Source organism: Diplotaxodon limnothrissa, linkage group LG18 (genome assembly GCF_057381915.1).
Source record: "Diplotaxodon limnothrissa isolate DT_005_m linkage group LG18, D_limnothrissa_male_GT1.1, whole genome shotgun sequence".
Lineage (NCBI taxonomy): Eukaryota > Metazoa > Chordata > Actinopteri > Cichliformes > Cichlidae > Diplotaxodon > Diplotaxodon limnothrissa.
This window is the reverse complement of record NC_140613.1, coordinates 19,296,848-19,323,577: the sequence shown is the minus strand read 5'-3', so window position 1 is coordinate 19,323,577 and position 26,730 is coordinate 19,296,848. Positions and strand designations below refer to the sequence as shown.

General features: G+C 39.9%; 2 protein-coding genes across 3 annotated transcripts in view; one reads left to right on the top strand and one right to left on the bottom strand.

Annotated features, from left to right (window-relative positions):
* tnr (tenascin R (restrictin, janusin)) overlaps window positions 1-11,681 on the bottom strand; it is a 73,378-nt gene extending 61,697 nt beyond the window's left edge. Inside the window, exons 1-5 of one of the 2 annotated variants that reach the window (XM_085377761.1) lie at window positions 11,568-11,681; window positions 8,911-9,133; window positions 8,709-8,809; window positions 6,450-6,612; window positions 5,140-5,616 (exon numbers count right to left, since the gene is read on the bottom strand). In XM_085377761.1, the coding sequence (XP_085233887.1) occupies window positions 5,140-5,616; window positions 6,450-6,612; window positions 8,709-8,809; window positions 8,911-9,133; window positions 11,568-11,681 (1,078 nt within the window). The remainder of the gene's footprint in view (window positions 1-5,139; window positions 5,617-6,449; window positions 6,613-8,708; window positions 8,810-8,910; window positions 9,134-11,567) is intronic. The other variant, XM_085377762.1, reaches the window with a different exon arrangement.
* A 12,935-nt stretch (window positions 11,682-24,616) lies between these two features.
* On the top strand, window positions 24,617-26,276 carry LOC146613456 (uncharacterized). Its single transcript, XM_085378304.1, has 3 exons — window positions 24,617-25,239; window positions 25,353-25,521; window positions 26,039-26,276. Exons 1-3 carry the CDS (start codon window positions 24,669-24,671, stop codon window positions 26,163-26,165), a joined length of 867 nt encoding a protein of 288 aa, XP_085234430.1. The 5' UTR covers window positions 24,617-24,668; the 3' UTR covers window positions 26,166-26,276.
* Window positions 26,277-26,730: the final 454 nt, after the last annotated feature.

The following is a 26,730-nucleotide window of genomic DNA, read 5'->3' as shown; positions in this document are numbered from 1 at the left end:
GTGGAGCCATAAAGAAAGACCGTCCACAACTCCCACAGGCAAACACAACAAAAGGGGAGGGGGAGACAAGTGAAGGACATAAAGGAGGTGAGACAAGACAGATGATACAAACAGTTTGACTTGGGGGGGAAAAAACTGTAGGATGGGCTGGATGCACAGAAGACACAGAAGAGGAGAAAGAGATCTGCTGGAGAAGAATAAATAATTTAACACTGAAAAACAACTAAAAGTAAACTAGAGCAAAAAGGATGAAAGAGAGAAGGAGATAAAGGAGAATTGTGATGGTGTGAAAAACAAAACTCTCCCCACCCCTGTGATACAGGACACTACAGCCGATCAGTGAATCCCCCACCGGAAACCCTTGGGCACTTTAGTAGAATTTTCCAGCACTTTCTCACGCACTCGACAGATGGGCCCATCCTGTACAGTGGCTAGATCATTTCAGAACTGAGGGGCAAATCCTGCAGCATTCACTTAACGAGATTTATTTCGTCAGTTCAACTTGTCAGGTATATAAAGGGAATGATAAATCAAAGAAGGGGCAATAATCCACGGGACAAAAGAATAGTGACTGAATAAGGTCATGCAAGAGATGAATGGATGAACTCCTCGAAAGCAAAGGCATACAATACTATGCAAAGGTCTCAAGCCACCCCTCATTTCTTGATATTTTCCTTCCGAGAAGCCAGACTTTCTTCGGACATTTCAAAGTGGTCTTGGGCAGTAGTTCTCCAGAGTTTCTGATTTCCTTTGGTTGTTGCCTACTTTTTCACTCATTTTTAGTCCACTCCTAGTACCTGAGCATTTTTAGAGGAATGCTGTTTTGCTTCTTATGCCACTTAACACTGACCTATGAACCACTCAAGAACCACTCCAGCTCAAGGGATAAACAACTGTGTCTATATATACAACTAAGCAAAGAACTGAATTTTCTAAAAGTATCTAAATGAAGGATGGCTCAAGACTTTTGCACAGTACTGTAAGCACAGCAGAAGGTCAGGGGTAGAGTGATTAACAAGGTTACTCAGAGAAGTCTGTCAACAGTATTAAATATTATTTCACTATGTGGCCATGTAAAAGCTCACTATCAAACAATTAAGTTGGGTAAGGTTTTGGTTAATTTTATTTACCCTGATGAGTGGTCTAACAGAGGATTGGTGCATTCAGACATCCCATCAACATTTCTAGTTGGTGAAAAACCAAGAGTGAATGACAGGCAGCACCAACCAACCTTGGATGGAACTAATCGCCTCTCTTAAAACGATCCGCAACATAAATCACATATTTCAAAGTACACTGCTTGAATCACATGAACTAATTAAAATGCTCAAGGTTTTTGTCTTCTTCAGCTTGTATTCTTCTGAATGCTTGCTTGAGAAAGGGCAAGTTGCTGAAGGTTGTTGAAGTCTCATTAAGTCTAATCAGTATACTATTATAGGCAGATATAGCAGTATCCACCGAACTAAGACCCCGATGGTACAACTTTAAGCACACAACGAAGGTCAGTGCATCATCAGAGAAGGAACTTACCTTCAGGCTGCTATGTGTAATGGAATTTTTCATATAAATCACGCTTAAATGACTAAACTGCATGTTTTAATGTTAATTATAATATTTTGGAGTTTCTGTTGGGTGGAAAAGAAAGGACAGATGATTTTTAGGAAGCAAATCACGACAGATATTTTGAAGATACAGTACAAGATTGTTTTCTTCCTCTGGCTCAGAGTAAAAGACTTACTGCTGCACTTTGAATGATCCAAACAAACCAATATCTCAATAATAAATCAAGCTGAAGTTAAACAGACTGAGTTATCAGACTCACAAAGCCTGATAATCGTGAATCACAGGCGCGACTACCCGCTGAAATGTGATAACTGCCAACACAGACAATGCTGAATAAAAAAAATAAACAACAAGCACAAAAAATTTCTTTTGTGTTGTTTTTACAATAGTCATTGATAGAGATGCAAATAATAATTTTGTGTTGCACATACAAAAAGAGCTAAAAAAAACAAACAAAAAAAACAAGCTGAAGCACAGTTTCAGTCGAAACCATAATAACGATGTATGTTCTCACCCTGCTGAGGCTGTCCGTGAAAGCAACACGTGAAAAAAAAAAAACCCACCCGCACAGCTGTCAGCCGATTGTGACAATGCATTACTGTGCGATGAGGCGAGTGTCACATTCCTGCCAAAATCGCTCGAGCTGTTAATCATAATATAATTGTATGGAGCAAAGTTAGTCTTTTAACAGTAGGCTTGTTTTAACTGGGCTGCTGTAAGTAACAAGGCCATGCTTTTGACTCATGAAGCCATAAAACTGACTGATGCTGAATGGGGCAATAAAACAAGGAAACAACATCTATAAGCAGACCACAGCGCCTAACTCTAAAAAATAAAATGTATACATGTGGCTTCCACTTTGTCCTTTTACAACACACATCCATTAAAATGGTTACATACATTTTTAAAAATCTATAATATTCATATAGTTTAATGGCATAATAAAGCTATTACAGTTATGGCGCATAAAGCCAGCAGCAACAGCCCTTAATATTAAAAGTACAGCAAAAGGTGATGCAATTTTGCTTGTATGACGTCAATAAGAGTGAATTTTTTTCACACCCATGCAGCAACATGCTTCCTCTTGCCTGGAAATGTTAGATGACGTGCTGCGGCAGCTTCTCGAGCCACAACTCCCGCCACGCAGGCTCTGCGGCTGTTCTAACCTGTCAACATCCTCGAAATGAGGATCCACGACTGTCACGCGCAGGTCGGGTAAGCGGTGAGGCCCGGGCCCCGAAGCTTTATCATAGCGCTGATATGATGAGAAATGTAAATGTCAGTTGTCACCACTGCAGCACTCAAAGGATGTCAACAAAGCAAGAGTGTCACTGTCTCTCCACAGTGGCGTCGGGACTCATAGAAATGATCGTGGAGCACTTCTGCTGTATGGCTGAATGTCACTTTCCTCCGGGTGATTTTGGCTTTTTGGGGGGAATGTATTTTTATGTAAAGATATACTATTTCTTACTGCACGCCTGAAACGTCCAATTTAAATTCAACAACCTCCATTATTTCTCGTAGCGGGAGAATATAGGCCACCATTATTGAAGCAAAAATACATGCCGCTTTCTCCAGTTTGTGATAACGTGAAACACTTAAGCCTGTCACCCTACAAGTCTCCGGTAATTGAACTGCTTCGTTTGGTATTCAGCAAACTATCCCCTACAAGCGCTGCCTATTTTGGTCTCTAATTACAAAGAAATAGGCAATTCGGTCTCCCTCACTTGGTGTAGATATTAAATGGGTGGGGTAGGACCGAGACGCCTTAGTAATATGATTTTGCATCCCTGCCTTTCTATCACTCGCTCTTCTGTCTGTCCCCATCCGTCACCACGTTGACAGGCCTCTTAAATGGCAGAGGAGGATCTGATATTTTGGCGTGGAGAGCTGGCTTTGAACAAAAGCGGCTCAAAAAAACGTCTTAGCTACGGCTAATATGACAGCTCTCCCCCAGATGAATGTGACTTTTGACAAATGAATGCTGTTACACCTTTGGCTGTCCAGCAAGTCAGGCACCCCACCACCTCCATTTGAAGCACAGATGGGTTTATTTTTCAGGTGTGCTTTCAAACCTGTGAAGTCTACTTCCTATCCAAACACTGCACTAGGTTGTTGCATTAACAACCTCCTTTGTTCGTGCACGTGTTCATGCAAGCTCTCTGCGGCAATCACAGATAGTACTGGGTATTTACAGGAAGCTTTAAGTTTCTGTGTTATGTTCCACTTAATGTGGAAGCAGTCAGTTAATACATTTAAGACAGAATTCTGAAAGTGAATTACGCACATATTTGATCACGGTTTTAGTCAAATAAGAACAAAAAGCCTCTTAAATGTGATGTTTTGCAGTTTTCCACTGCTTTATATAAAACTGTAAGATTTACATCTTTAGGTTTAATGACCGATAACTGATATTGCTGTTTCTTTGGGCTCAATTGTGATGGCCTTCAGGTAATTTAATTAATTAACTGAATAACAATGAAGTTGCAGCCCTAGCTGTATGTGGGGCAAATATGTAGGACTTGTAAAATCTCTAGCTGGATGTAAAATAGTGACTAAAAATATCTACTGCTGGTAGTTTGTTTTTAACAAGAGACAATTTCTTATTTTCCTTTCTTTCTTTCTTTTTTTTTTAGATCTCTATAGAAATAACACTGATATCCTCTTTATAAAGATACTCGTCTGAAACATGTCACATCAAGCATGGTTATGAGATACATAACCAGAACTTAAAGAGGAAAACTTTATCATGGTACACTCAGGAAACACTGTTTACAGATTGTCTGTACACTGAAGTTGATTCTTGTTCCTCTGAAATGGTTGTTTTGGAGACAAGGACTAGTTCTGCGACCCCACGCAATCAGTCATTGCCTCAAAAGATTTTTTGGTGCAGTAAGTCTGAGAAAGACCGCCAACTGTGCCACACAGTGCCAACTGTGGCACGCGTGCCTAGGGTTGCCAACTCCTGCTGTAACTGGACTGAACTTCAGTTGGGAGAACTGAGATAATCCATCCACAATACGAGGTTAGTTATCAACATACTGCTGCATGGGCTGAGCTGTAGTTACATCGTAAGGTTTTAAAAACTGAGCTTAGCAGTAATAAAAACCGAGAGAGGCCGACAGTGATCACAGACTGTTTTTAGGGCCTTGTTGAGATTAAATGGAACAAGATACAAAGCATTAAAACATGTAAAAAACACAAAAGCCTTATTAAAGGCAGAGTAGTTTGGGCCCGGAAGCAGGACTCATTACGTCATCACTTAAAGACCGAATAGAGTCACTCTATTAAACATTTTAGCTACAATTCCATAAAAAACATGCCTCATTTGTAAAGAATTCAGTCTAATCTGTCTGTGGGTCACGCAGTGTTACTATAAAATCTGCTTAGACTGGATTTCTGTTCTGAGTGTATGATCCTGGTCACACCGATACCAAGTGTTAAGAAAGACATCTCCTTCTCCAAGAGTTTCTGCTCTAGGAAATAGAACCACAAACGTCAGACCAACTGCTTTTGGTACTTGCCAACAGGCAGACGATCAAAGCGATCAGTGGAAGATCAAAATTAGCAGCCTACCAGAGTTGCAGTCATCTCCAGCATATCCATCCTGACAGACGCAGAAGCCCTCCTTGCAGATTCCCTTCTTGCTGCAGTTGTTTGCACAGTAGACGAGCGAGCAGTCCTCTCCCACATACCCAGGCCGGCACTGGCACGTCCCGTTTATGCACAGCCCCTGGTCCGAGCAGTCATTGAGACACCTTCCGACCATGCAGTCTTCGCCTGTGAACGACTCCTCACAAACGCACTCCCCATCGATGCACAATCCGCGGCCAGAGCAGTCCGAAGGGCAGCGCGGCTCCGAACAGTTGTCACCTCCAAAGTCACGGTCGCACACGCACTCCCCTTCAACACACACCCCTTGACCGGAGCAGTCATTTGGGCAGCGAGGCTCGGAGCAGTTTTTGCCGGTCCACCCTTCCTCGCAGATGCAGCTGCACATATCGAAGCTGAAGCTGCCGTGGTTGCTGCAGCCTGGGACAAAGTCCAAACGGCCTGAAAAGACAGATTGAATCGCTTAGTACTTGATTCAAGTACAAAACCTCCCACACACACATCTTTAAAGCGGGAGTTTGAAAAGTTAGGGTCACATTACTTTGTGCATTTTGTGATACCTACCTCAAGTAACCACCATGAAATACATAGCATATTTGAAGAAACATATCAATTCAGTATAGAATAAAAAGTAACAACCAATCAGTTATCATTTAGTTAATGTTGTCAAACAGCCCTGATTAAAGAAACAGTAGTTAAATCTAAAATACTCCAACTTTTTCTACTTTGCCTTTCCCATCCTCCCATTGCTCTCGCAGGCTAAACATTTCATCCTCTTTCTGATTCTGATCGTGACTGCTGGAGATAATCATATTCTCACAGTGGAGATGGAGCGTTTTCAGAAAATATTTGACGGGGGGGATGGTGTCAATGGAGCAAATCCTTTAGCCATAATAAATTCTGTAACTCTATCAGTTGCAGTCCCCTCATATTATAATGGCAGCATCTCTTGAATAGACAACACATTTTTGCCAGTAACAAAGGTTTCTCCACACATTTCAGACTGTGAGCAAGACAAAAAGAGGAAGAAGAAGAAGAAGAAAACCCACCTTCCAGCATCAATATTTTACTGCCGTCTGTCTTTTCTTTTCTGCCTGGTTTACAGTTCATGTAATTCTTTTCATAACGCAGTCTTATTTCTTTGCATTTTTGCCTCAAAAAGCTCTCTGCAACACCACGGTCTGTTTGTACAGATGCTGAGGGGATTTATAGACAAAAACTACATTCTACAAGTTTGTCTATAGTATTTGTTGTCAGTGTTAAACAGTACTCACCAATGGCCGAGCTCTCCCCGCAGCATCCGGATCCACACTGAGCTCTGAGCATGGAAACCTCTCTCTCTAGCATCTCCACCCTGGTGGCAAGCTGCTGGATTGTGGCCGTTGCTGGACAACCGCACGCTGCTTTGGGGATATTGATGCGGTGTGTAAATGTCACCTAAACAAGGAGAAAATTTTGACAACTAAGTGCATCCATTAGATAAAAGAGTCACCATGAAGTAGAAATGCATCTTTAATTAACATCTTGAGGAAATCCCGAGTATATGCACACACAAATATCTCCTTTCAAGGTGTTTTTATTACACAACCAAGAGGTGCTTAGAAACATTATCATTCATTGGGAGTCGTGCTCATGGCTTCCACAGATAGCTCTGTGATTCACCCTTTTAGCTCTGTTTTTGTGCTACTCTCTCCTGATGTAAATAGCTGTCTCTTTAGCTGCAAAAAAGTCTCTGCTGTATTCACCAGATAGTTGCCAGCTCTGCTGTTTAATGCTGAGCAGGTAGAGTGGGTTTTTAGAGCTTTATTCCCCAAAAACAGTTGCCTGCTGCAGCAAAAAAATCAATGCTATGAGAATGACGGGAGCTTACCAAAAGAGTTGTTGGCCAAATCGCTAGAAGATAAGCTAGACTAGCTATAAGCTCTGTAAACCCAGGGAAGCTGTGGATTTGGGTGATAATTCTCTGTAGGTTTATCACTCTGAGCTGCCGTGTTCACATTATGAAATGTTTTTTCACATTGTCACGTTCTCATTCTAGCATTTTAAACTTCTAATTATTTATAATGGATGAGTCGGCAAAGACTGTTGAGCTGCATTTCATGCTCCAAAGCCTGAAATAGCACTAATTATATGACTTCTTACCTTGTGTGTGCTTGTGTAGAATCATTTAGAAACAAATATAATTCATGGATAATCATAAAGCTTTAGAGGTGTCCAGGTGAGACGTAAATGAAGGCCACATTTAAAGGACAGATACAGATAGGGAACAGATCCATCGTGACAAAGTTATTAATGTCTGGCCATCTATTTTTTTCCCTTCCATTCCTAGAGTTTCTCAACAACCCCCTTCCTTTTCTTTATTAGCATTGTCATTTAATTACTTTAATTAACTTAAATAATTAACTCTATATATATATATATATATATATATATATATATATTAATTCATTTATTTTATTCCAATCTTAGGATTCTGATCATTTTTATCATAGATGACATTGTTGTTGTTATTAGTACTCGTTCATCCTTAACCCATCTTGGTCATGTGTGATGTAATTAATCACACTCACACAGCCTTGAGTGTAGTATGCGTCACACTCTTTTACACGCCAGTTACCCTACCATCTACCCCCCTTCTATCCTGTTTGTTTTGGCTTTGTCATGCTTTCTTTGTATGTTCATGTCTTGTGATGTTGTTGATCTGTTTTTGTAAATAAAGCCGTTTTAAGCTGTAGTGCTCGCTGTCTGGATCCAGCTTCTTTTCACCCACCCAGACCATCTACATCCTAACCACCTGTCCTTCGCGCTCTCTATTACCAGAATCTCACTGTAGAACAATAGTTTTCAGTTTGACAGTTTCACTTTGACTGGATTTGTCAAACCCAGTTTAAAAGAAGAAGAACAAAACCCAGACAGAGAAGCGGAGGGTTATGTGCCCAGATACAATTTAAAATTCACCTGTTTGCACTCTTGTTGGAGAGCGCTGAATCGTAATAAAGGGAACTATTAAGGTTCTGTCCCACATTAACTGTTACAACTGGATTGTCATTAAACAGGACATAGTTTAAAGTAATGAGGTTGGCATATACACTACGTAATCCCTGTGAGTCAAATGCTTTGGCTTCATGCTAAACATTCATGGCAGTTTTTTTATTCCTAACCTGAATCTGAAGAGAGGTGGTAACTTTAATAAGGTCATCTCAGAAAGAAGCCCAACTTACCTGCTGTTCAGTTTTATTATTTACAAGGGGTAGCCAATCAGGAAAATACTGCCTAAAAGGAGGGCGACCTTACAGGGAGAGGAGCTACAATCAGGGGCTGCAACAAGGCCCAGTATGAGATAAACAGAGATTTTTTTGATTGCTTTTTTGTTTTAATTAACTCTGGCAAAAACATCCCCATGAAACTCTTTCGTATCATATCTTTTCACATTAGATCATTTAATTCAACCCAAGAAGTCTCTTCACGTCTCGTAGCTCTTCCAAATTTTTAATGCTAATTACACACAAATAAAACACTGTTGAAGCACCCACCTGGCTCTCAGCATCCAGTGTTTGCTCTGTGTATTCTGTTGCTCCATTTGGATCCACTGGACCCTCTACAGAAGGTCTGGATCCCAACTCAGCACGAGAACCTATGATAGCAAAAAGAACAAGTCTCAAAAACTTCTTAAAGGCTTGTGTGTGTATTTGTGTGTTTGTGCGCGCACGCGCAGGACCAGAAATCGATCCTCACCGTCCCCTGGGCCTGATGGTGCAGAGGTGTCCAAGTCAACAGAGCATAGAGACTCCAAGGGTACGTTAATGTTATAGACGTGGTTAAAGACCAAAGGTTGCTCCCGCAGGGTCTGGTTGGCTGATAAGTCGGAGGGGGGCAGATCCCCCCCTGGGGTCTGCCTCCTCACTCTGGTGGTACGAACCAGCCTGTTGTCTCCTGATGGAGCAGCATGAGCGGCACCCTGGAGTGAGACACAAAATGAAACAAAAAAATAAAAACCAGGACACGTGGTTTGTACTCAGAGGCTTCCAATTGTTTTTTTCTGATACCTTCTGTTTACAAAATGATAGAGTGAAAACTCAGAGGAACCCAGGGGACACAAAACAAGATGACACTAATATACAGTATATGAAAGATTTTCTCACTGGCTGCAACACTGACAAAACAATTTTCACATGAAAAAATTGGGTCATTTTCAAAATTCTGTGGTGACAGTTTAGTGTTTTCAGCTTGCACTCCCGGCGTGTGAGGTAGAGAATTTGGAGAATTACTGACATTTAATAAAGAAGTAATATTTGAAGCAGAAAGGGAATGATAAGTAAAAAAATACAGCCTGAAGCAGGTACATTTGAACTCTACTGGATGAGCTCTTAGTATAGAGTAACTGCACCTATCTACACAATTAACTGTTTGTTAAACTCATTCCCTCAGTAGCACAGCAAATGGTACAGTATGTAGCATATATTTCTCAAAATGTTTCCACATGGCACAGTAGCTGTACACCTGTATATATTCTGCTGTAGCAAATTAATCAATAAACTAATATTTTTGTCAGTGCTATCACACTATCATGCTATAGCTATAGCTTGATAATATAGGATTTTTAGGATTTCACTAACATCTGTTATCAGCTGGTAGTTGTGGCGATTTGCCAACAGGCAGGTTGCAAAGTGTCCTCTGGTGGCCTAACTGCAACAGCAACACGTTGTAACATATTGGCAAATAGCTAATAGTGGCCAGTAATATTGGCCCACAATAACTGGTTAAATACAGACTACATGTTAGTAAGTTTTTGGTGATTACTTTTCTATCTATAGTTTATTTCAACTTGACCATTATTTAAGAGTCACAGAGTGCATTTGCCAAAAGCATAGACACTTCTCAGAAAAGTGTATTCATCTATCTGCTTGTTAAGTGGTGGCACATCAGCCCCAGTCCAAGTCAGCTATACGTTGACTGAGGCTGTCTTCGTAAAATGTTACGTTCCCTGCGCTATAGTGTTTATATTAGCCTAATGATAGCTCTGCAGCTAGCCACTAGCTATCATTATATGTAAACTTGCCCAACCACTAACCCTGCTATTTAGTCTTTTGTCTTTGTTTACATCCAAACTTGTAGAAGAGCTGTACATTTTAGCTTTTTAGGAACACCAACGGTCAGAACATGGTGTATTATCTTTGTACTGAAACTAGCAAGCTAACGTCCTGCTAACTAAAACTCCTAAATCCTCTTTTTCATCGATGCTGTTAAAATTTATTGTTACACCTGGCAGAACAGCCACACTGATGATTTTATTGAAGTTGAAAGAATTTGGACCACTTTCCCAGTGCCTCAGTATCTCGGTTATTACTGAACTGAAGGAGGGTTTGTACCCGGACATAGCTAATGATGTCAAACCTAACAAGTGGACAGAATTAAAAGAAAGCAAACTGTTTGACAAAACATATCTTGGTAATACAAATCAAACAGCTATTACTGGAACATGTCTTACATCTTTACTGAAGAATGATAGCAACATGTCTTAAGTTTTTTCCCCTTCGATACCTGTCCCATAATTCTATTTTATTCTATTCTGTTTTAAGTTAGTGAATGTGATCTCTGCCTATACAGCTTATTAGGGCTACCCTTCGAAAAACCAGCAATCTGTTCTAATGGTTGTCAAACCATATCTTTTTTGACATATAGTGAACTGTGAAAACTCATTGAGAGTACAGGGGAGGTTGTCAAATGTTGTCGTGTATGCCTACTTTTTACTTGACCATACAGGTTTAGCCTCATCCTTGAACACTGTATTGTGTTTGTAGCTCTCAAATAAATACAAAAAAGCGTTTTCTTTAAAAAGAAATCTGAGAAAGGAAAAAAGATGTCAGTTACTAACTGGTGGAGAGAACATTAGCTTAATTAGGTAGCTAGCTGCAGATGTCAGGGACAGCTGTCACTGTCAAGGAAAAAAGAAAAAGAGGAGCTTGCTTTTGTCGCACTCTTTCTACCTCTTTCACTGAGAATTTCAACCTCTTTTTGTTGTTTATTACAGAAAACTGCACAAGTGTAACGCAGGAGCAGAAAGCTCGACAAACACAACATTAACTAAGACAGTCAACTGTGAAACTTTGAGTTTAATAACTGAAACAGTCTACTTTCTAGAAGAAACTGGAACAAACTGAAATGCAAGCAGTCGAACTCATTATTTCTTCTCGATATTCAAACTGGCCAGGGCAGGATTTCAGTGGATTTGTGCCCAGAATCAAGTGATTAACATTACTGCCAATAATAGTTCAGTGGAAATAAACAATGAATGTGAAAAAACAGTGCTACTCATTAAAAGAAAAAAGAAAAAAAAAAAACAGAAAACAGAACAAATAAAGAAACCAACAGGAATATTTTTTTTAATTCACCTGTAGAGTGAGAAACAGAGCCAAAACCAGGATCCAGCTTGTTGTGGGCACACTGGCCTGGTGATGCTGTCGTGCCATCGGCATGCCGGAGACAGCCCGAGTGAACAGTACCATCCACTGGAAACTGCGAAGGAGCAAAGAAGTAGAAGAGAAAGAAGTGAAGCAGGGAATCATTAAAAATTAGGTTTCAGGAAAAGAAAAGTATGGAATTACTCCTGTGTCTGTGCATCTCTCTGTCTGCTGTACGTGAGCGAATGGGTAGTTGTAGTACCTTCAGCTTATCCGCTGTAAATGATAAATAAATGCCTTTGATCTGATGTGAAATAATTGGCTTTATAGAGAAAAAGAAACTCTTCCGGGGATTATGGAGTCAGCTAAGAACCTTTGAATGGATTTCACTGTGCAATACCAAATATTTGATCTTCCCACTTGGGAGCAATACAGAAATATTGCTCAGGGAGAGGGTTGATACATGGATTTCAGCAGAGACACGGTCTGAGTGATGCTGCTGTAATCCCCTCTCCGTTGAGCAGAAGAGGGAGAACGGGAAACTACTGGAATAAAAGCCGCACAGCTGATGCAGATGCTCGAAGCAAACTGTCAGATATCAGCAGGGACATGACAGGACTGAAGTTTAATTTTAAAGCTGCTAGTTTAGTCACAATAATAACACAATTTTAAAGCTGCTAGTTTTGTCACAATAATAACACATTTTCATTTTATGTTCGACCGTAGATATTCGCACATTACCCCTAAGTTTTAACAGACATATGTGGTTAGTGGGGGCGAAAGGAAGGAGTTAAAAACGAGTCTGTGTTGTCTGCATTCAAAAAACCTTTTATCACAACAATACAATCTCATGTTGGTGAAGCAGGCTATTGCTCTCAGCTGGCTCCTTTTGTGAGAGACAGATGGAAATGTTCTTATCGCACCTAACTGGCTCAGGCCTTTTTTTCTTCTTTTTTTTGATCATTTAGGGTGGAAATGTTGAAACATGAGTGTATTTGCACATAAATGAAAAACAGAGAGACCCCCAGTGCGTTTGAGCCAAGCATCTTTAAAGTTGTCTCATTCAGAGAAAATGATTTTTTTTCTGGAATTAATGCATACGCAGTGTCTCGGACTATTTGCTTCTATACTGAAGATTAGTCACACAGTCACATATCTACCTGAGCACATCCTTCATTTTGTGACAGAGACAAAAAACCCTGAGTAGATGTGCAAGGGATTTTCTATATGTGTGGTGAAGATCTACACTCACACAAAGCACGACAGCGCACACAGTTTATCAAAACGGTTCCATAGGAGGAGAATGGTTGGTCATATGTTACCATTTCCAGCACGCCTCGCTCCACACTGTGCTTCTAGCACTTTTAAAAATGACTTTGGCCTTGCAGAAATTGACTTCCAACCAGCGCTCTTCACTTTATGGTGAAGAGATGGAACTTTTTTGTACTTTGAAACCTCCCTTCAAGCATGGAGCTACTGCTCGACAAGACTGGAGCCATTTAACTGGTGAATTCAGCACAGAAACGATGAGCATGAAGATGATGACAAAGTGAGATGAACAAAGCCAACTGGAACTGTCTTGTTCACAGCCATTAGCCAAAGATGGATGCCATTGGCGAGCTTCAGTGGACGGCGGACGCATTCTTAAAAAATGACAAATGGCATTACATATGTAGGGATTTCATTCAGTTCCTAAGAAAGGGAAGACAGGAAGCAGCTCTCGTGATCAACCTTTACCACGATGTTATAATATAAACAGCATGACTTGTGTCAACATATCAGACTGTTCAATGACACAGAAGGACAATGACACAGAAGTATCACAAAAATTTTCATTTCTCTTACTATAAACAAATAAGGTAGAGGTCTGGGGTGTGCATTCAGAGTTTCATCCTTCAAGGCAAATAGCAAACCCATATATATATTTTTACGCTGGCAGTAATAAAACTTTGAAAGAGGTTCAAAGTCACAAGAGTATACTTCTGTTCCAGGGTCATGGTGCAAGCTGATGCCCACGAGCATTACCGCACAGACAAGGTTTTTCACGGAAGCTCAATTAAATACAGACCCACTCATTCACACTGAAGAGAATCGACATGCTTTAGGCAGTAAAACAGGCTTAATTTACTCACTTTTTTCCAGGAGAGAGAACATATGCACTTAGAGAAGCAAACACAAAGCCACACAGCAATGATACACATGCTTTCAAATCCACAATGCACTCACAGAAAGCCCCCGTATGCACAAGTACTTCAAAAAATGTTTGACAAATGTGTATATTTTCATAAAAACACACTTTATGTCAAATATAAAGTGTTTTTAATTCTTCTGTATAATAGAAGCCTAAAGTGGAAGTTTAAAAAATATTTCTTCAGCTTCACAGGAAAATATGAGCGCATGTGCATGTAAGATCAAAGCCATTTCCTTACCGCTAACTATTTCGTTCATCTAGGAGAATATAAATTTTATGGCTTTGAGGAAGCTCTGAAACAATGCTGTCACATCATGTATTACCTGGTGATTTTCTTCAGTGAAATTGGGTGAGTTCACCCCCTGCGAGGCTGAAATGAAACTGCCTGTTCCAATTATAATAAAAACCATCAGGGCACTTTATGCAATGTCACAAAGGAAAAGGTAAAATCAGCCTACACAAAGGAGGCCGCTACAAAATATCTAGCGCTATAAAATGAATCACAAAAGCCAGCAAGCTTATGAGTTTGATGTTAAAAAAAAAGTTGCTTTGATCTCGTCTTTCTAACTTTTTTCATCTCTGTTAGATTAAACTTCTCTCTGAGGTGAATGTTTGAATCCTTGACAATATCTCTCCCTTTCATCCACAATGGGGTTTATGAGCAACCGAGTCAACATAAAAAGAGAACTGAATCTAAAAATGCATAGTGTAATTACACTGAGATACTTATCCCATTATTTAGAAACAGTCCTTTAATCATATTTAGTAGATATTGAAGCTGGAGCTGGTAAATGGCAAAACTGTATCTTGGTTTTAAGACATAATAATCAAACTATGACACATATCAATATGTAGATGATGTAGATGATGTTTACAAAGGATTAATGAATACTGTAAAGCGGAATCATTAAATTATTATACAGAGTTAAGTGTATCTCACAGTCTCCAGACCAGCTGTTACCAGCAGTACATGACAAAATATCCCACCTTCAAAAAACATATTAAGTATTTTACTCAAGCAATGCAATACTGAAATATTCTTTGCATTTTTTGACATTAAATACGTCAGTCTTTTGATTGCATTCCACCGCACAGCTCCTGCTTGTGATGTTTTAGCATTTGATTGAAACTGTAACATGTGCTATGTATAGCATCTATTTGTATTTGCATGATAAATGGCTGCCAGTGGGTGGTACAGTTGGAGCAGTGCATAACACTTTCACCTCACAGCAAGAAGGTGTTGGGGCCTTACAGGTGCAATCTGTATGTTGTCCATGAGCCAGCATGATACTTCCCCATTTGCTTTGGTTTCCTCCCACAGACCAAAGACAGGATTGTTAATTTAAATGCTGATTCTAAATTGGCCAACAGTACAGATGTGAGAGTGTGTGGTTGTCTGTCTCTCTGTGTTAGCCCTGTGATGAAGTGTTAAAATGAAAATGGACGGATAGCTGTGGGAATCTACCATTTTTAACATTTTGTGATATGCTGAGTACTGTAACAATATATACTACAATTTTTTTCCAACTGCTAATTATATCCTTAAAATTATATTTGTTAGTGTTACACTTCAGTTGTTTTTCTTTTTTTGAGTTGTGTAAAGCAACCATCACTGCCACTAAAACCTGCCATAAATGTTGTCATTTGACACTGTTTGTTACCAGCCTATGTTTGAATCAGGGACAAGCTGTTTCTGGTAATACAGCAATTAACACTGGTAAATAGTTACAGTCAATCGAGTCAAATCCCCTGGAGTTACACTCATTGATAAAGACTCATTCAGCATTTATAAACTAGGCAGCGATCATTTACCAACCTTCGAAAATCTCTTTGAGAGTGGCCGCAGTCAGTCCAAGTCAGAGTGCAACTAGTTGCAGAAAGATTGCCTTCTACTAGATGTGATGAGCCCTTATAGTTGATGATCCTGTATCAATACAATATTGCCATGCAAAAAATTGCAATACTAACGATACATACCCCCCCACCCCCGACCCTACCCCCCACCCCAATACCTACTGGATGGATGGATGGATGGATAGATATATGGAAATGTGAATGCCTGTTCTTAGCCTCTTATCCAATATCATCTTCAACAGGCTCCAGCATATCCAAGTTGCTACCCTGGCTGAATAGGCAGTGCAGAAAATATTGCAGGCTTAATGTTCGCTTGAGTGATGTGATAATCAATTTAGCACCTCTAGCCAGATTTCCACAAAGTGATACAACACTTGGCCTTGTCAGTAGAAGTCTTCATCTTCTGAACCCAACCTCTACCCTTTTCACTAAAAATAGCATTTTGGATCTAATAAGATGTCCTGGGAAGATCACCAGCTGCTCCAACAGACTCGGAGAAGCCAAAGTAAAATCAGAGAATATCCACATACTCTCAAGTGAGCTAACAAAGGATCTCTCTCTCTTTCTCTGATATTAGCTCAAACGTTTACAATCTGTGCTATAGAACTCGATTTGTCACACAAGTTTCTACAATATTTACAATATACAGAACTGTTTTCATTACGAACCACTGAGGCATGGTTAATTAACTAAACCTATTTTTGTAACTCATCACTCATAAGTTTCGACTACAATAAAGGAAGTTTACTGCAGTGTTTTCCGTTGGGGCTACTGCAATTTGTGTTTGAAGACAGCAAGTCACTCAATCACAGTGTAAGGGTGTCAATGCTGCTTGGTGCCTTGATTAGGTAATGCTCATGCTTCTGATCACATTCTTACTTAAAATCTTACTTAACCTCTTTTGTGTATTCCCCAGGTTTTAAAGGTGATCCTTTCAAATCTGAACATACATTATGTTTCTGTATGAGGATATTTCTCTTTTTTTTCTGGTTTTGCCATATGCGACAGAGCAGACAATGGAAACTGAACCATCCTGAGATGTATAAGGGAGCTTTATTTTGCTTTTCTGTGTCTCTCCTTGCTGTTTTCCTTAGACCTCTCTCAGTACTTTTTATTTTTAAAAAAGAAAAACTGCTGCACCACATGATGTTCACTGGCATTTATTCCAATGGCTCTGCTTAGATCACACCTCTTGCTGATTTTGGCTCTTATTCAAGCATTAATTGAACCTGTTGACCCACCCACACTGAACGTATAATATATTCAGGTGCCGTTATATTATTCATCCTTTAGAGGAGCTTGCAGACCAAGTTAACAAGCATGTTTGTGTAATAGCATAGCCACTGACGGTAGGAGAAAGAAGACCCTTTGTTTTGTTTTTTTGAACTAGATCCTGATGTGACTGTGTCGTGACTCTCACACAGTGTAATGTGTCAGAAAAGTTTTTATCTGACTAAGAAAGCTGGGACTTTCTTTCATCTATGAGGCAGCTTTTTTTTTTTTTTTTGCTTTTTATCCATTCACCTGTATTTCAGACTGTATTTCACACTGGTTAAATAACAAACCTGGGAATACTTAATAAATTTTTTTTTCGATGCGATATGAGTTGCTATAAAACCAAAGCCTATTGTTTCCTATTGTTTTACACATGAGGACATGATAAAAATAACATGATAAAAAAAACATAGCATGTTATTAAGAACTGTGCCAAAATGCAGAAGCAGTGTGTGAAAAAAACATGAGTACGTCCTTTCTGCGAAAGTAAAAGCAATACACTGAAAATCTAATGTTATGACAGCATAATTAGAAAAAGACTGAACTGTGTTGCCAGGAGAAAACCTCGTATCTAAGGGGCCGAAACTAGCATCGCTGGCGAACACAGCTCATTGTTCGCTAGTGGTGCTAGTTTCAGTCATTATGCAAATGTGCAGTTTGAAAGTTTGGGAAAACCTGCAGTCAGCTGAGACTTAAGAAGTCACTTGGATGCCCTCTTTAATAGACATTCGTATTTGTTCTATATCTTTTTACTTATTTGAGCTACCCTACTAAGTCCTGATGTGCTCAACAGTGAGCATCCTGACCTCTCCAATGATATCTCATGTGTTTGGGTGGCCTCTTTTCTGACTCCAAACAGGAAGGAAATCACAAAAAAAGTTGAACTGAACAAAACATTTTTCCTTGGTTCTCATAGAAGCTGGGCTGTGCCTAGTTTTTTTTTTTTTTTACATGCTAACTCTTGACTTCTCTTTAGTTTCTGTTAATAATAATGATATATTGTTATATGTCGCGTCTTATTGTTCATCTGAAGTTCTTTATCATGCCCTGACATGTAAAAACTTAGAACTGAAAGACAGTCTAGTTTTTCATAGCAAATATTACTTTTGTTAACAGGAATAGAAAACATATTTTTCTGATGACTATTTCGACCCACAGATTCATATCCATTTATTACACATGGATTTCAAATAAACAGTTTTGTACAAATGATAGTGAAACAACACATCGCCCAAGCCAGTACAGTAGCTTAAGAATGAGCTGTTGCTATATTTGGGTAGTTGCAGTAGGTAGTTGCAAACACTCGGCTGTACTTTTCCCAAGGATTATTATTGCTGTTGTTTGGTCATTCAAACTGCAGATATTTTTTTTAAAAACATATTGTGCTTAATATTGAACTTTGATGTCAACAGACTCACACAGAGTCCTGCAGTGCTGTACAGCTTATTCTTAGTTTACACTGGAGGTGTGAAAACCTGTCTTTCTATGTGAGCAACAAAAAACACAACAGGTTGTTATTAGTGCAACAGTATCAACAGCCGCTGTAAGCGCTACTCCCTGCCTCATCCATTATGATTCCCTCACCGCGGATGAGTGAACCGAGCCATGAATTGTGCGAGTGTTGTGCTTGCAGCTCTTTACTGAGCGGATAGCAAAATTTACAACGACTCGTGGCGTTCTCGCTCCCGTGGGTTTTCTCTTAAAACATGTTGCACCACCTGCATTTACACTTGAGCGCCTTGTAAGGTTCTGCATGAACCCACTTTTTTCATAATTTATACCAGTTATTATTTTAGGGGGAAAAGTGAAAGATTTGAAGAAGATGAAGTATTAGAAACTATAGGAACACAAGGGAAAAGGGGGGGAGAGTGTGCACAGAAAGAAATAGCATGCTACAAAAATAACAAGATGTAATTACAGACAGGAGTGAAAGTAAAATGATTACAGGGATGTAATAATGAAATAAAACAAAACATGAGAACCAACAGAAGACGGTTCAAGAGATATGAAAAAGAAAGTTGAAGAGAAGGAGCACGCAGCTGAACAAGCCTCTCTCATCCAGCCAGCTGCACCATGAAACGGGAAGCAGCCACTGAATGCCTCACTTCCCACACTCCCCTCACGATCATAGAGTCTCTCAGAAAAAAAAAATGTGTGTGTAGGTGTGTGTATCTGTGTGTTTTAGCAGTTAGGGACCCACAGGAGATTAACATCCCTGTTGGATTATGGAAGGGATGCGTACTGGAAAGCTTCATTAACTCTGCATGTGTGGGTGCGTGTGTGTGTGTGTGTGTGTCTGCCGCTCTCGTTCCATGGCCACGGGGCTTTTTAGACTGTTGCCTCCTGAATAAGTGTTTGCTGTCTGCCCTGTATGTCTCAATCTGTGCATGTGGTCTCCTTCGTCTGTGGAAGCCTCCGGGGCTTCACGAGAACAGATAAATCAGGCCTGGGAGCAGTTGACTGTCACTATCCCTTTACAGCTGTCCAGAGGAGGACAGTGAAAGTGTTTATGAAGCAATCGCCTTCTGTAATCCAGCCCTGGTGATCTCTGGGGCCTCCCTAGCTTATAAGACACAGAGACACATCGGCGTAGAGAGACACTGTGATCAAGCCCTCCTCTGCTTTAAGGTGCAGCAGACTGGATGCTAGACTCAGGCCTGAACTGCTATCAGGGGGCACAACACATCCATCTGCTGAAATGTTGCCGGTGCTCTTCAGTAACACACCGCTACATTACAACATGGAGTCGGTGAGGAGAGGATGAAGGCGACAACGTTTTTTCCCCCCGACTTTTCTCCCCCTCATGATTTTATTCACCTCATTCAGAAAAATCACCTTTGCTCTATCCCGGTCCATCTCCTCTTTTTTGCTTCTCTCGTTTTTTATTATCTCCAGTTGTCACTTTCACCATCTTCTTTTATCTCACTAACAGGGATTTCATTTTCTCTCTTTCTCTGAGGATTTTCTTTATCCCTGAAAGTCATTTCTTCCGCACTGTGAAGTAATTCCATTCGTCCGGAGATGCTGATTTTCAGACTGAAAGCCACACTGTGAAAAAGGGCAGTGAAATTGACATAAAAACCATGTAAAACCCCTACAGAAATGTATAGTAAACCCCAAAACACAACTTTCCTGTTTCGATCACAGTGAATTATTGTAAACCTTTAAACAGAATGTTCCTGTTATATTTACAACATGAATGTGTGATTATAATCAAATTTATTGGTTAAAACTACAAATACTGTGAATAAAAACAGTGAAACACCGTAATACTCATAACCAAACAATCATGTTAATTTGACATGCAAATACTGTAAAAATCACAGTTTTAGTCAGTTTTTCTTAAAAACACATGACCTATAAGTCACTTTACAACTGCATGGATGTACTGGGCCTACTTTTAACATGATTCATGAAATGATGCAAAGTCATGGATAGGACTAATAAAAATGTTTTCACAGAAGATGTCATTGTGAACCTGAGAGGTTGCCTCTCCATTTATAGGCTATATAAAAATATACAATTAAAATTGTTTACATCATGTTTTTTTCTTAAATCATTCGGGCTATTTGCAGCCTATTGTAGGGTAACCAATAAGAAATTATTATTTAACGACTAAGTAATGCTTCTGTCATAATGCTTGTATTCTTTATGTTTCTTTTAATTGCAATGTGATACTTAGACTAGAATACTTTTTTGGGTTAGGTCAGCAATGTCTCATTATTACAGGCTAAACAAACTTACAGTGCCTCCCATAGGATCTCTATGGTGCCTCATCTCCACAGAGCTGTAAGCTACTTCAGGCCACTCACGTTGCACTGAGCGCGCCTAATTTTGAATGTGCATCTGAAGCTCGTCTCTGATTGGATAATGACGTGAGGGCGGGAGGAGAAGAGCGCCTAGTTCACGAACTTAGCTAACGAGCCAGCACTAGAGAAGAAAATGTCGAACTTTCAGCAACTACGTTGTTAGGACAAATTACAAACATACGATTTCAAGTGTTTTTTGAGGATCTGTGTTTGTTCGTCAGAAAGTCTGCACGGTAAGTTCAATATCTTGGCGACGTTTTTTCGAGATAAAAGCACCAGTTGATATTTAGACCAATGCTCATAACCTAGCGCTAGCATGCTAGTTCAGCTGAAAAGCACAGGCAAACTTTTGAAATACTAAAAATGATCATCTGCGTCTTTTGTAAAAAGGTATTGGTCACATTAAGAGGCTATGTACTACATTGCAGAGTGCATAAGAATGAGCCTTGTTGTATTTTTAAATGTGTTGGCGCCAATTGCAGCCAAACATTCACCACGTACTCTGCTTTCAAGGGGCATTTTTATCGTGTGCACAATGCACCTGCACTTCAAGCTACTCCTAAAGCTCTTGTTGCAGATTTAAAATGTGCGGTTTCATTATGTGCCCGCCATTTTCAAACAGTGAAAGAGCTAGTGTCTCACTTAATCGATCATATTGCAGAGGGCAGGTCTGTGTCATGTCCAGTAAGTGGTTGTAAGCATATGTTTACAAAAAAGTCATCATTTACTTCTCACATGTGTAGGAAGCATAAAGCTTGTTCTCCAGATGGTATTGATGACATGTACAAGGAATCTCGTCCTCAGCCCCCAAATGACAGTACAGAATATTCAGAAAACACACATGAAACCATGGCATCTGCTAGTTCAGCCAGTGATATGCCAGAGAAGGATAGTCATTCTTATCTCAGAAACATGTGTCTCTTTTACCTTAAACTGCAAGGACAGCTGCTAATTCCTGCCTCTACTATACAGAGTATTGCTGAGGAAATGCAGAATGTGCACGAATTGGGTCAAGCCTACACAATTAATAAGGTAAGTTGTTTACTAAAAAATGAAATGAACCTATCAGATGAAGCAGTCACTAAAATCTGTGACTGCATTAAAGAGTCAGATTTGTTCTCTGCTTGCCATCAGGGACAACTAGGAACAACACACACCAGAAATCAAACATTCAAAAAAATGTTTAAATACACAGAACCCAAGAAAGTGCCATTGGGAATGGATGAAAACATGACAGAAAAATGTGCTTACTACATACCAGTTGGAGAAACCCTGAAGAGCTTTTTAGAGTCACAGTTATGGAGGAATACACAGTCACAACAGTTTGGGGGTCCTGATGTAGAAATTTTTAAGGATTTATATGATGGCAAAATTTTCAAATGTCACCAGTTCTTTAATGAAAACCCTGAAAGCCTCAAACTGATTTTGTACCAAGATTCATTTGAGGTAGTGAATCCCCTGGGTTCTGCTAAAAAGACGCACAAACTTCTTGCAGTCTATCTGTCATTAGCAAATTTACCCATTCATTTGCGTTCAAATACAGATAACATGTTTTTAGTCTTGTTGTGTGTTGAGAATGACTTCAAGCGTTTTGGAATAGCCAAAGTTTTCTCAGAGTTGTTGGCAGATCTGAAATCTTTGGAGACAGATGGAATAGATGTAGATGGAGAAACTGTAAAAGGGGGTCTTTACTGTATTGCTGGGGACAACTTGGGTTCTCATTGCATAGGAGGGTTTACAGAAAACTTCAGCTGCTCTCAATATTTTTGCAGGTACTGTGAAGTAACACGAAGTGAGTTTTATGCTGATCCGAATGCCTGTGGTCCTCCACGCACTCCAGAGACATATGACGCGGCTGTTGCTGATCTCCAGTCTGAAACTATCCAAGACGTCAGAGGAATAAAGGTAAACTGCATCTTCAATACCCTTCAGTCTTTTCACGTATCCCAGCCTGGTCTCCCACCTTGTCTAGGTCATGACCTCTTTGAAGGAGTTGTGTCATATGATCTAGCACTGTACCTGAAGAACATTATAAAAAATAAAAAATGGTTCACATACTCCCTTTTAAACAGACGCATTAAACAGTTTAAATATAAAGGATCCGAAGCACTTACAAAGCCATGTACTGTCAAACCTGACGGATCCAAATTATCAGGGCAAGCCGTTCAAAACTGGAACCTTTTGAGATTGCTGCCAGTTTTGATTGGTGACAAAGTACAAAACCATGAGGATGAAGTATGGCAGTTAGCTCTCCAGTTGAAAGACATTGTGGATCTTATTTGTGCTCAGAGCATTTCCTTGTCCCAGATAGCATTCGCTGACATTTTGATCCAAGAATATTTGGAGATGAGAGAGATGTTGTTTCCTGGAATTAAACTAAAACCCAAGCACCACTATTTGCGCCATTATTCAGCACTGTTGTTGAAATTTGGTCCATTGATGAGGTTATGGACGCTTAGGTTTGAATGTAAACACAGTTACTTCAAAAGATGTGCCAGACACTTGAAAAGCTTCAAAAATATTTGTCAAACTTTGTCAACACGTCATCAGATGGCTTATCTTTTAGCAGGGCAAGAATGCCGTGAACTGCTGCAAGTCAAGGAGAGCTGTGCGTTTTATCCCAACCTCTACAGTGACACTATTCAGCATGCGGTCAGGGAGTTAGCTTTTTCAGAAAGCAATACCACAGTTACCACAGACATTCAGTACAAGGGCACTGCATATAAAAAGGGACAGTTTCTTGTGTACAGAAATGACGAGTGTATGGAGTTTGGTGAACTTCTACTCATCTTGATTCAAAATGACACATCTGTGTATGTTCTAATGGATATCCACAAAGGCATCTTCCTCTCAGAATACCATCTGTATTCTGTGACAAAGGACAGTCTTGGGTTACAGTGTATCAACATTAATGACCTGCCTGATTTCTATCCTTTGGTATCATACATTCTTCAAGAATACAGAGTCATTCCACTAAAGCATAGTATTGTGGCAAAATAATGTCCAACTAATAGCTCACTTCTCACTGTAAATAGTTTAACATTAATATAAGTGTCACGTAATCCACACCCTGCTCCATCAAGTGTATGAACTGTATGTGATTTTCTATTTTGTTTGGATGTGGCATTTCTTCTTCAGTGCAAGTATGAGTGACTCAGAGCGAACCTTCCTAGATGTCGCCATCACGGAAGTCCTACCAGAACTTCAAGCTGTGAACAAAAACATCCTGGAGGAGCACTTGCAGTCCATTGGAGTTGAGACAAGTGATGATCTACGCTTCGTAACGGAGGCAGATTTGATGACAGCATTAAGACCTGTACAAGCAAGAAAGCTTCTTTCTGCTTGGAAACAGAAATGTAAGTAAAAACAACAAACAACTATTCAAACTCAAAAGCAGAGATGGTCATGAACAGACATACAGTGTGAATCATAATTGTATTTGTTTTGTAATTTAAAGACCAAACTCCAGAGAACAGCTCGCTATCATCTGTGGAAGCCTCATCAACCCAGTCGCTGTCATTGCTCTCACTTTCACCCCAAAGTCTATCGTCGACCTCTTCCAGCAGCCCAGGATGTGACACACAATGGGATGACAACTTTGAAATTCCATGGAGTAAACTTCCTGCAGAAGTGATGCATTTTCTTGAGAGGGGGAAAAGGCCTCGCCCAAAACTGAGGAGGCAAATGGTCCGGATTGTTGTGACTGAGATGATGGAAAAATGCCCTCATGTAGGTAGAAAACATTCAATTGACGTTGCAAGAAAAATGGTGGCAAAATATCCCAATTCTCTGCAAGATTTAATAGAGGGTGAGATTGTTGGCGCAGGCTACCTTTCACTTGTCAAACAGTTGCAGAACAGAATTGAAAATGTAAGGCGCACTTCAACACCCAAAATAAGAAAAAGAAAACATCAGACTGACTCAGACCACACAGACGAGATCCCTTTAGAAGAAAGAGCAGCCATGCAGGATACATACGGGTGCATTAAATGGAATGTAGAATTTCTGCCTCTTGAAGAAACTCCAGAGAGCCAACAGCAAAAGATGGAAAAACTCAAGGTGATGTTCCAGCAAGCTGACACCAATCCAGAAGAGGTAAAAAGTCTAATGAAGTCCACTTACTACACACAACGTCTGCATGTCAATCAGGGGAAAAGTATCAAATGCCTTAGGGAGGAGTGGCCGTTTTGGTTTGATGAACTTGGCATGTCTGTCCACTTCAAGGAACTTACTGGGATTGACCTCAAAGAGACATTCACACGTAATTTGGATTTGAAGGGGAAAAGGCTACTGGACTACTTGACCACAGTTGCTGTCAGCAAAAGCAAGGTGTTCCTTCAGACTTATGCAAGGCTTCAGAGGATGCGGGGACCGCAGAGTGGCTGCTCAGATGATGTGAAAGAGATGGTCCTGCTTCTGCTCAGCTACTTTGAAGAGAAGGAGGAGTCCATGCTTCTCTGTGTTGAAGATACATGTCTGGCAGATGAGGTACAACTGGAGCAAGTGCCTCTGACACCCACTATTATCGTGTGTGGTAAGTCTGTTTCATAGCTCTCTCTTCTTTTTTTTTTTTTAAGTGCACTTTTTATAGAATGTCATGTGACTGCCGTGTTTATTGATATAACCTGTTAAATAATTTGTTCACAGGACAGTCCTGCTATTCCTCAAGAAGATACATGCTGAGTGTTGATCGGAACCTCGTCAGCACAAACATATCCTCCTTCATTTCTGCACTGTGCCTCATGTTCGGGAGCTACTACAATTTCAACATCCATTATCCATCTGAGCTGGCTTCCACTTTAGAGTTTCTTCAGAGGTGAACAAATATGGCTTTGTTATTTCTCATAACTGAGACTCTGGGATCTGGAGTCTGGCTTTGATGTGGTTCGAGTCCAGGTCTGGCTCTGAGTCTCGGTCGGCTTTGGAGCCGGTTTCAGTTGTTTTTTTTCTGTTTTTTGTTGTTGTTGTTTTTTTTTTTGTTTGTTTTTTTTAAATACATTAACAGTCTGAATCCGGGTCCAAGCCTGGCCGAGACTCAGGGCTAGACCAAGCGTCAACTGACGTCTGACTACCTATAACCTTTGCTTTGGATTTTAACAATGCTAAAGTGTGACATATCACTGCAGAAGACACTCGTGAAGGGTGCCAATACTTTTGACCATGCATTGTTCACTTCCCCACAGCATTTTGGTTATACTTTGTCTTGAACGTGGTCATGGCCATGACTGTGTATATATATGTATATACTTAATTTTTACTTACTTTGTACGTGTATTTTAACTGATCAATTATAAAAATGCTTAATAAACTTTTATATGATTGTTATTCTACAGGTGTTTCTTCTCCATAAACCCAGAAAAAGGAACCAAAGTAGAGAACAAAAACTCAAAGCGTCGTCTCAGTGTGAACCCTCGAGTCCTCACCCTGATTCAGGATCTCGCCGACCACGAGTGGCGCTAAGCCTAAATCTTGACTCTCTGTGGACTGTTAGTTTTACTTTGTTAATTTTGTTCCACAATGTGTACTGGAACCTTTTACTGGTCGAATGCATGAAGCCAATTCATGAAGATGTTCTTTCTTTGTAGGAATGTTCTTTATTTACATAAGAAAAGAAAAAAACAACATGCTGCTACTGCAGTGTTTCTAGACCACATGTGTAGGTTTGTTTCACCACGTGGTTTTGCTGATGTTTTCTGACCAGGGCCATGGTTGTGGTGACAGCAGGGTGCGTGTTGCGTTGCACGGTGATTATGATCATTTTTGACACAATATGTGTTTTTTGTTTTAAAGTCTTAACAGGTTAGTTAACTTTTTCTGGTGGAGGGTCTAACAAATGCTTGTTTCATGAACATGGTTCTTGCTTTGCAGGAATGTTCCACAGCTTTTATAGCCTATATTTTGATTGAATTGTGTAGTTGCTGTGTGCCTTGCATATTGTGTTAGTTGGAAAAATGGATCCATTTGCTGTCATTTTGCTAATGTGGCTGCAAAATAAATTTCCCAAAAGTGATATTTTCCTCTCTTG